This window comes from Boleophthalmus pectinirostris, unplaced genomic scaffold (assembly GCF_026225935.1).
Source record: "Boleophthalmus pectinirostris isolate CB_2022bp ecotype Guang Dong unplaced genomic scaffold, ASM2622593v1 HiC_scaffold_6, whole genome shotgun sequence".
NCBI lineage: Eukaryota > Metazoa > Chordata > Actinopteri > Gobiiformes > Gobiidae > Boleophthalmus > Boleophthalmus pectinirostris.
Genome location: NW_026571447.1, coordinates 21,244,455 through 21,255,075, shown reverse-complemented (window position 1 = coordinate 21,255,075; position 10,621 = coordinate 21,244,455). Strand labels below are relative to the sequence as shown.

General features: G+C 39.0%; 1 protein-coding gene across 1 annotated transcript; it reads right to left on the bottom strand.

Moving 5' to 3' along the window:
• Window positions 1-1,441: 1,441 nt before the first annotated feature.
• Window positions 1,442-8,676, bottom strand: gapdhs (glyceraldehyde-3-phosphate dehydrogenase, spermatogenic). Its single transcript, XM_020937630.2, has 11 exons — window positions 8,597-8,676; window positions 4,279-4,334; window positions 4,102-4,198; window positions 3,168-3,274; window positions 2,969-3,059; window positions 2,771-2,889; window positions 2,601-2,682; window positions 2,384-2,535; window positions 2,142-2,304; window positions 1,972-2,069; window positions 1,442-1,882 (listed from the first exon to the last, which is right to left on the bottom strand). Exons 2-11 carry the CDS (start codon window positions 4,305-4,307, stop codon window positions 1,813-1,815), a joined length of 1,008 nt encoding a protein of 335 aa, XP_020793289.1. The 5' UTR covers window positions 4,308-4,334; window positions 8,597-8,676; the 3' UTR covers window positions 1,442-1,812.
• Window positions 8,677-10,621: the final 1,945 nt, after the last annotated feature.

Sequence of the window (10,621 nt, the reverse complement as noted above, 5' to 3'; positions counted from 1 at the left end):
TCCAATCCAAAAAAACTTCTCCCATACAAAAATAAAATTAAATACTACTTTGCATAATGCTTTGTCTGCATCAAACAACAAAATGGGCGGGTCTTTACGGTTCAGTGGATAAATAACATTAAGGGCACATCTCAACTTATTGAGTCATATCTTGCTGTATTGTGCCATATGATGCCTTCAAAAATCCTGTCTTTTTTGTATAAGTTTAGGAAGTATCTTCTCCAGGCTATTTGCAAATGCTTTTGCTATAAATTTATAATCTACATTAAGCAGCGTTTTTAACAAATACATACCATGACAAGTTGAAGACCAGTAGGCGGCACCACATTACACAGACGAAAAGGTTTCAGACTAGCAGCGGTGGGAAAAGAAGCCACAAGCCCCGTTTATGGGAAACTGAATAGTACGTGATCTGCTTCTTTAAACACTACGCCTTTGTTCTGCCAAAGATCAATGGCATGGAAACTAATGTACAAGTAGTATTATGCCATTGTAGGCTTTGCAGTACAGTACTACAAAGCCTACAATGGTATAATAAATTAAAAGTTTTTATGGTGTTTATCCCCTGGAAAAGATTCCCCAAAACATAGATGAGGAAAAATGTATTGTACTAGAAGCAGGTAAACAGAGTCCTTTAAATGTAATCCTGCTAAATTTAAGAATCAGAGAATAGTAGAATAAATAGTGTAACTTAATAATAGCACTGCCTTCTGGAGACTATATAATTTACTGGTAATTATATTCATTAGTTTTATCTGTCCCTTTATAGACGTATTTTGAGTACTTGAATGCCATTCAAATTATTATTTAGTTTTGTTTATTTCTATGGCTTCTAATGGTGTAATTTTGTATCATCTTCAAAACCCATAGATAGAGGTTGAAAGAAAGTTCTAACATTCAATAAAATCTCAATAATAAAATGTTCAGATGTATTGGTGAAGAAGTATCATATTTTCTATAGAATAGTTTTAATAATATATTATTGAAATACTGCAACTTTAAGGGATCGCTTACAGCAGGGGTCTCCAACCTACCTGTGGCTCTCCAACCCCTTCCAAGTAGCTCGCCAAGAGATTTCAGAATTATATCATCGGGCTGAACAACAATTTTCTGAATGTAACTTGGTTAATTACTTGCCAATTACCAGTGTAAATGTGTAAGTTTGAAGCCCAACTTTATGTTCTAATGAATGGACAATGGTTTGTGTTTTATAGGTGTCTATCTGTACCCAAGGCTCGCCCTCTTTCTTATAATTGTCTCAATTTCTTGTGGCCGCTAAAATGAGTAGCTCTCTGGCATTTTTGTTTTGTAAAGGTAGCACACTGGAGCAAAAAGGTTGGAGACCCCTGGCTTACAGCATCAGTGACTAGACAAATTCCCTTTCTCCACACCAGACCACAACTGCTCCAAAATATATAAAAGTAAAAGACAGTGATAAGTATACTTTTAAATGTTTTATTTCTGTTTTGTTACTCTTAAGCGTTACAGTAGCTCTCATCCTCCTTCTGTCTGTAATAAGCTATTAAAACACACCAACAGGAAGATGGATACAGCAGTTTCAGTTTCCATGACAACACATCTAGTGGCAGTAGGAGGAGCACACGGATACGAACACTGTCACTAACTCATCGTTTCTTAAAGGAACAAGACATTAACTGAGAACACTCAAAAACACTGGTGCCGCAGCCTACTTTTACAATAGTAGAGCTATAACTGTGATGCTATATCTGTGCTATGGGTGGGTGTAAAAGAGAAGTGAGATGGGAAAAAACTTTTGGGTGGTCCCTTTTCTAAACGTCCCTGTTAAATTATCTACTCCTTTGAATACATGTAGAGCAGCAGGTCAGCAACACGGTGGCTGTAGCCAAACTCATTATCATACCTGCAAGAAGAGGTTAGAAACAAGTCAGTTTTTTACTTTTTTTAACATATTTCTAAAAAAAGTAGTAAGTTAGGAGATTTAATGCTAACCAAGAAATAAGTTTGACGAAGTTGTCATTGAGAGAGATTCCAGCACCAGCATCAAAGATGGAGGAGTGAGTGTCACCAATGAAGTCAGAGGACACCACCTACACAACAACATAATTTTTGTTAAAACATTACTAACATCTTTGTTGTTTAATTAATGTTATTGCATTTACTTGATCATCAGTGTATCCCAGAACTCCATGCAGAGGCCCATGGGCAGCCTTCTTCACAGCCTCCTTGATCTCAGCGTACGACGCAGGTTTGGTCAAACGACAGGTCAAATCCACCACAGACACATCGGCCACTGGCACTCTGAATGCCATGCCTGTCAGCTTGCTGCAGATATATAAGGGATGTACTTTAAATGCCTTGTGTAGTTAAAAGAGGTTTGATCAAGTGTTTTTGCAGCTCTTACCCATTGAGTTCAGGGATAACTTTACCCACAGCCTTAGCAGCTCCAGTTGAGGCGGGGATGATGTTCTGATGAGCACCACGGCCATCACGCCAGGCCTTTCCACTGGGACCATCCACTGTCTTCTGAGTGGCTGTGTACGCATGCACTGTGGTCTACAAACAGCACAGAGTATGTTAGTTATTCAACATTTATCAACTCAGACAAAAGTCTGTCTCACCATAAGAGCCTCCTCAATACCAAAATTATCGTGGATCACTTTGGCCAGAGGAGCCAGGCAGTTGGTGGTGCAAGAGGCATTGCTACCAGAGAAAGAGAGATGTAGTAGATTATTAAAAGCACAAACTACTAAAAGCAAACTATAATTATAATCCATAAATAAGCAATTACCTGACAATGGTCATAGAGGATGGGTCATATTTGTCCTCATTTACTCCCATGACAAACATGGGGGCATCAGGAGAGGGGGCAGACACCACCACGCGCTGAGCCCCACCCTGGATGTGGGCCTTGAATGATAGTGAAGAAAACTGGTTTAAAGAGACCCTTTTTCACAGTGACTTTAACCTAAGTATACAATATACATACAGAGGCCTTCTCCACACTCAGGAACACACCAGTGGATTCAACGACATACTTGGCTCCAGCTTGGCCCCATGGGATTTCTGCTGGCACCCTACTGGTAGGACATGATGTATTGGTTAGAGTTATTATTCCAACTGTTATTATATGTATGTGTAAAAACTGTGGTTTGGGGCTTGCACAAATCACTATAATTTACACTTACTACTGAAAGACACTGATGGCCTGACCATCTACAAACAGTTTTGTGCCATCATGGTAGACTTCTCCTTTGTGGCGGCCGTGTGTGGAATCATACTTGAACATGTAGACCTTAACAAGATTGAAATATTAAATTGAGTAAACAATAGCCTTTAAATATTAGAGCTGTTAACATTAACGCATGAGATTAATCACTGCAAAATGATGCATCCCACGAATTAATACAGGTTAATCATGCGATCTGTTTTGACTAATCACACACGTAAATTGGGCTGGACTAATCACACACGTAAATTGGGCTGGGAGGCTTACCAGACCGGAGAAATGCTGTGCTCAGGAGCTGTGGTGATTACATGTGTTTAAATGTACGCATAAAGTCCATCAGTCCTCACATGGAGGAGTACAGATTGGTCAGTGGCTTTTGATGAGTGCGGTAAATCAAACTGTGCTCCACGAGGAAAATAAAAATCGCGTGCGAACACTGAAGCGAGTAATAAGAGCTAAATATTTCACCAAACTGCTACTGAACACTGGAAGACACAAGCCCAACTCTTACAGCTTACATCTGCCTGTTAAGAGCCAGTTACACCCACAAGCAGCGATGAAGGGTGTTTAACCCCACTAAAACTGCTTGGTCATGAACATTTGGTCACACAAATTCATTATGAAATTTAATATTTCTAGACTTAAATTATAGCCAGCTGAGCTTTAAAATAATTAATTTAGATTTGTGGAATAATTAAATAAGATAATGGTCTTAGATTAAAAAAAAAAAAAAAAAGTTAAAATTAGAGCATTTTAATTACAACAATGCTATTAATCGTGATTAATCGTATTTCAAAAGTGTGATTAAACTGAGTCTTTTTTTTTTTTTTGACAGCGTGAGAAAATATACAGTATAACACACAGATTAAAATACAAAAGTCTTATCAAATCACCATGTACTGCAGGTCAATGAAAGGGTCGTTGATGGCCACAACCTTGATACCCTTCTGAAGGCAAGCTCTCAAAACCAGGCGGCCAATACGGCCAAAGCTGTAGAAACAGACCATTTTAGAAGTGGCTCATGCAGAACATTGTAAAATCGCAAATTATATTTTTTCTTATTAACTCACCCATTGATTCCAACACAGAGGTCTGACATGCTGTTGCTTTGGGTGGTGTGAGTTACCTGCAAATATTGGAAAAAGACAAATTAGATGTGGCATAAAGGCCATATTATAGTTCTATATCTATATCTATAGTTGTCGCTGTCTTTTTTGATTTATGGATCTCTGGCAAGGTCTGTTAAAGTAATTCACCACCACAACGCTAGGAGGCTAGGATTTAAAACTGGCGTTCGTGTATACAAAATGAAGCGGAAAAGCGGAGTACCACAAATGTATGTAGAGAGGACGCAGACTCTCTGCTTTGTGACACAAACAATTTGACGGGTGACCATAAATTGGACTTAACATTTTCAAACATTGTGGCCCTTCTTTCTTTTAGATTTTGGTTAGCTTTGTTAGCTATAGTGCCATAGTGAAAACAAAGTGATGAGTCGGAAGTCACATTCAGCCAGAACCTAGCATGAGTTTTGCAAAAATCAAACCCTGTGTCACACAATGCACAAACACTAGTTCAACTGTGCTGAAGAGTAAACGTGGTCATTGCAGATTATCCTTGCAACTGGTTGGTTGTACCCTACTGTAAGCTCCTAATCGCGCTCTCTCTGTGAAATTGAGCATGGGTTCTGTGGTGCAGGCTGTTGAACTGGTGAAATGCATTGTGGGAGTTGCTATACTGCTGGCCAGAACATGTGATTTCTTTCTCCTTGCACTTTTGTTGCTGCGTATACAAAAACTTCACTTTAGCAGAATGCCCCAGATTTGCAGTTATAAAGATTTGTCTAGACTATATATATATATATATATATATATATATATATATATATATATATATATATATATATATATATATATATATATATATATATATATATATATATATATATATATATATACATATGCAGCCCATCCCTAAACTCAACTGCATAGAGACGTACTAATCAGATTAGGCGTCAGATTCCATCAGGTGATGTCTGAACAACACAACTATTTTTAACCCCTTATCAGTACAGTGATGAGTTTCTGCAGTTGGTAAAAATTGCTTTTTATTTTTCTATTGATTTGCAGCTACTTAACAGCAATAATCCTGCGTCATGTGACCATTCTATTGTTTCTACCAGGCCAGATTAATAGACAATCACCTCTGCTTGTTCGACTCGCTGCTCTCATTTGGCACACCCCTCCCCACAAGCTTTGACCCATTTACACCCAACAAAAAACACGCCATGTTGGAGAGGGACTGAGCAGCCAGACATGAGTTTGTGCATCAGGGAGAAGATGGCTCACTGTCGGTGAACCAGATTGGAGCTGCCAATAAGATAAACCAGGTGAAGATTTTTACACTTAAATGTGAAAGGTGATTTCACCAACACTTATTTTATTATGTTTACAAAATCTAGTTTATTGCTTTTAAGCTTGGTCTACAGTGCACCATCCACTCAAGTTACTGCCACGTATTCATTTGTGCCAAATACGGCCAAATAAGCATACCATGTTGCCATATTGCTGACTTGAAACTTATATTGTGTGTGTCTTTTTGTATATTCTTTATTTTATGGTGTGTGTCTTTTTGTATATTTATTTTATTGTGTGTGTCTTTTTGTATATTCTTTATTTTGGATCCCCAGTAGTTATTACCGCAGTAACAACAATTCTTCCTGGGTTCCAAATAAAACATATAGACTAGGAATGGAACAATAAACAATAATATAATTTATTGTGATAAATGTGTACTAAAAAGTGTGCTTTAAGTGCACTGGTTGAGTCCACTTTAGAGTTGGTATTGGAAATCTCTCAGAGTCCGAATGAACTCTCTGACTCCCTCCTGCCTCAAAGCCACGCCCCTCCTCGCCTGCTGTCATTGTCTCTCTGCTTGTAGCTTATTCTTAACCTTCCAATGAAGTCTTCCATTGCAACAAGCTGATTGGTGAAGAGAAAGAATAACAAGCCAATTGGGTTTCTGGGTTTTACACACCTCCGTTTGAATCTGAATACGATTTCTGTTCCCCTCTGCATTACTCTGTATGTTTTTCTTGACTATATTATTATAAAACATGTGAAATGTCTGGTGTAATCACATCAGATGCTCGATAGACTGTGTGCTATACTGACAAAGGCACACAGGGGGTCTGGCTGTCATTTCTGTTTTACTTCATGAGTACCACAGTACAACATGAAAACATGCTTAATCCAGCTCACCACAGTTAAAGGTTTATGAAACAATACTTAATGTACAGTAATTAACAGAGAATAAATGACAAAATTGAAGTGTAATGTTTTCAATGTATTATTCTTATGGCCATTTACTCTGAATTTGACATACAGTAAACTTTAAAAATAATCTAAATCTATAACAGATGTATTAGTGTTGATACATTCAATGAATCTGATATAGAGAAACTGTGATGAATTAGTAATAAGTGTGCAGAGTCATGTAGGAGGTATTGAGTAGCACAGACAAGGGCACTGCTGCATAGACCTTCAGTCTAAGTCCAATGAGTTTGTTGTCAGCCTATTTATCAAACTCATGGTATAAAACTAGTTTAAAATGTATGATTGTGTATCTTCTTAAGCGAGGTCTAGATAAATGTAAATGTAAATGTAAATCACCACCTCCCCATTTGTCCACTGTGGTTGGACTCATTTAGCTGAGTCACAGGACACACATTCTGAATTGAATGAATAGGATAAGATGGCTTCTCTAGCAAAACCCCAATACCTATGTTTATCTTGTTATATCACAAATGTGAGTAGTGTGACCAACAAGGCAAGAGTTTATATGTTAAATTAAGTCAATGATATAGTCTGTAACTATCCTATTTTCCTTTATTTGAGAAAAAGATAAATAATGTATCCTATATTTGGTGGATTAAAAGTTATGTTGTTATTATTAGTCTAATTAGTGTATGCAATAAATAATTAAATATTTCCTAAAGCCCTGTCTTAATGTTATGTCATAGTCATGATGCTGCATCCTGAAGCTACAGGCCTCCAGTGACCTTCTCCATCCGCAGTAATGACCTTCAGAGGCCAGACATGGCTGTATCATCCAGGAACAGGAGGGACATTTCATTACTTTAGCAGCTGACATTATTTAACCAGGTAAGAGACACTAATTATGAGTCTCTAATGGTTATACATAAGGCTAGCTGATTATGACAGGGCATCAAGATGAAATTAGATGATAACTTGAATTTGAGCATTGTGCAGTGAGCAGCCAATATAGCTTCTGGAGTACTAAATTAGACTCATCAACAGGTCTGTGGAGTGTGGAGTCAAACTGCGGCAGAATCATGCGACACCTCTTTCCTCCGCCTCTCTCTGTGTCCTTCAAACGCACCACGACGAACTGGACCTACACCCCTCACCCTGAACTAACTGGATTACTGACTCATGGCTACGCTTTAGTGAACCGGCAACGAGCAAATTCAACCCATCAACTCTCAGATTATCCATACACAATCTCTGGTACTGCACTTCATCACGGAGCAGCTGAGAGGCACGTAGCCCGCATCACCTTCCTCCACGTATATTACATCAACCAGTCTGCAGCACCACCGAGAAGCATCCATTTCACAAAATACCACGTTCAAATGCTTTACCCTTTATTTGGCACAGCTAAATATATGCTAATGGAGATCTGCACGTAGTAAAACATATTTGTACAAGACTAAGGCTGATTACATAATGGACGCTAATCCACTTCCACAAGAGATGCACGGTGCTCCAATGTCACGACAGACGCAACTTCACGTTTCTTACGACGGCCATTTTCTTTTTTTAGAGTAACATTCCATTCATTTTATGCCATATTGTGATCTGGGATTTTTGCTTTGATGCTGGTGTGATAAATGATGCAACACACTAACACTTGGATAGCGTATTACACAACTACACCAAGGCCACAGGCAGATCTCCATGGTTGACCTGAGGTATCATAATCCTTTCCACTGTTAAATGAAATGCAGCTTTTAAACCTCATGTTAAACTGCTGCGTCACTCTGTATGGTCAGGTAACATATTTGTGATAAATAGGCTTGCAGTCTCTACAAGCCGCTGTATACTCACAAATCTCTGACTGTCCATTGCATGTGCTTTCCGTTTGCGCAAGGATGTGGAATATAAATAATTTCGCATTATGACGCGTCTATTACCGGTCAAATTCATGGATGAATGGAAGCTGCATTTGCATTGTTCTGGTTCATTAGGCTAGACCACAGGTCTCTTTCCAAAAGCGCTCATTTACAGCATTAAGATTTCTATTTCTCTTTTAGTGCGTGAACTACGATCATTCTATTCCAGAAAAGCGTTAAGATCAGAATCTTACCTCAATCCCGACACTTCTCACGACTGTGTGCGTAGCTAACGGGACCACAGGCGGCCTTTATACTGACCACGTGCCTCCAGGAGGACGGTCACCCTGGTAACGTGACGTCACGACAACCTCCGCAGCTCGTGCCATTGTACACGCCCGCTCATGGGCAGACCTTGTTTTAATGCTTTTAATTGATTGTCCAATATTTAGAGTATCAAGTTCTAACATTAGAAGCCATTTTGCACCATTTGAAAGATCATTTCTAAGATATTGGATTTTTGGCAAACACACAGGCCTCTTTTTCCTAAAATTGAGTGGTAGTTTGAAAATAAATTAATAATTTGGCCTTCCTTGAATAATATGCACAACATCGTTGTGACCAACTTGAAAGTGAAATTGCATGACCCTCTCCTTCGCCCCTCGTGTGTTCACATTGATGGTAGTGAATGTGCAGTGGACTGTGACCCTGAGGCTCGCCCTGCACTGGCTCCATCAGAGTAGGGATGATCTCTCTTATGTAAGCATCTGTTTCCATGGAGATATGGTCTAGTCTTCAGTTTAACCCATCAATAACTACTAGGCCCTAGCTGTCCTCTACACAGACCCATGTACTGCGTTATGGTGGTTATGTGATGGTGATAATGCACTGCCACAGTTTCCCCTCATGCCGCAGCACGTGCGGGGATGACATCAGCTCTACGTGAGGAAGAGTGCGTACTGCGGTGTAACATGGGAAATCCCTGCAGTAGCCTCAGTCACCTCAAGAGGCAAAAAATGCATCATTGACAAAAGGCTAACTGAGAGCTGTTCTTTTGAGTTTGTATTTCTGCAAGGTTTGATATTAAAATGAATAGCTCAATACTTACCCAATTCTCACTACTTCCCCTTTTTTCGTTCTTAAAGTAAATTATATGCCTGTTATAGCCTAAATTAACAAATAGGCCCAGGCGTATGACATCCTGAACTATCATATAGGCCCATACTTAGCAACGTCTGCCAATGAAGCCTATGAATTAAATAAAACAAAATGGATTCATTATCTCATTTAACTCATGTTTGTCCTACAGTTCTCATATAGCCCATTTTCCAAGTGCTAAGAACATGTTGTACCCACAAAAGACAGTGCACTTCAGCCACTTGAATAGTGAGAATCTGGCTCCATCTAGTGGACGAAAGACGATACCCACATAGTGCTCTGAATAATCTGCTGAGCCATTCTCTCCAAGCAGCAAGCCCGTGGGATTTTAGCGGAATCTCGTTGAGGTTCTAAGTAGACGCAGTAGAATAGACAATGAATCTATAGGGCCTCTTATAGGGCTCTAATGGAGCAAAGAGAGGTGGAAACACTGGTCCTTTCTTTTACCCATGAAGTTTTGTGGAAAGTGTCCAACCTGGCAACAAAATCTTTAGGACCTACAAAACCAAGTCAAGCCTCGTATAGGCCAAACCATTCATTATGTTGGGTTTGAATTCACATCCGGGTCTAGACACTAAATCGAGACTCAATGTTCTGTAGAATGTGAATAAGTCCAAAGTCACCACCATGTCACTGTTTAAGAGGAGAGGCCGCATTATTTTGTGTAGAACCATAAAATCTGCACTATTGTGTATGGTCAATAGAGGGCACACTTGCACCAGGGCGCGCATCACTTGAGGAACAACTGAAACTTGCAAGTAACCTATTGATCTGCATTTTCAGATTGAAGGAGAAAGCATTAGGATACATAATACTAGTGCATCACCATAATTATGTCAGTCGACTTTAAAAAATGTGGGGTAAACCTATTTAGACAAAATCGAATTAAGAACAGGATGCACTATTTTTACTCATAAACTTGCATGAACAGTAATGCTCAATTATATGTTTATGTAGGCCTATTATTGAATCATCATGACCAAATTATGTGCTGTCTCTGGCCACAATAAGCACCATCCATAGCATACATTAGACTATGATCTATAGTTTGTAATGTGGAAAATAGTAAAGCAGTCCAAGTGCTGGCTGTCATCTCTTAATCTGAAATAATTATGAATTTC

Excerpts from the sequence above, each read along its gene's own strand:
- gapdhs (XM_020937630.2), bottom strand. The coding sequence starts at position 4,307 with ATGTCAGACCTCTGTGTTGGAATCAATGG. Across the intron at positions 2,536-2,600 it reads GTATTGAGGAGGCTCTTATG|ACCACAGTGCATGCGTACAC; the intron begins GTGAGACAGACT and ends TGCTGTTTGTAG. Across the intron at positions 1,883-1,971 it reads TTCGTCAAACTTATTTCTTG|GTATGATAATGAGTTTGGCT; the intron begins GTTAGCATTAAA and ends CTCTTCTTGCAG.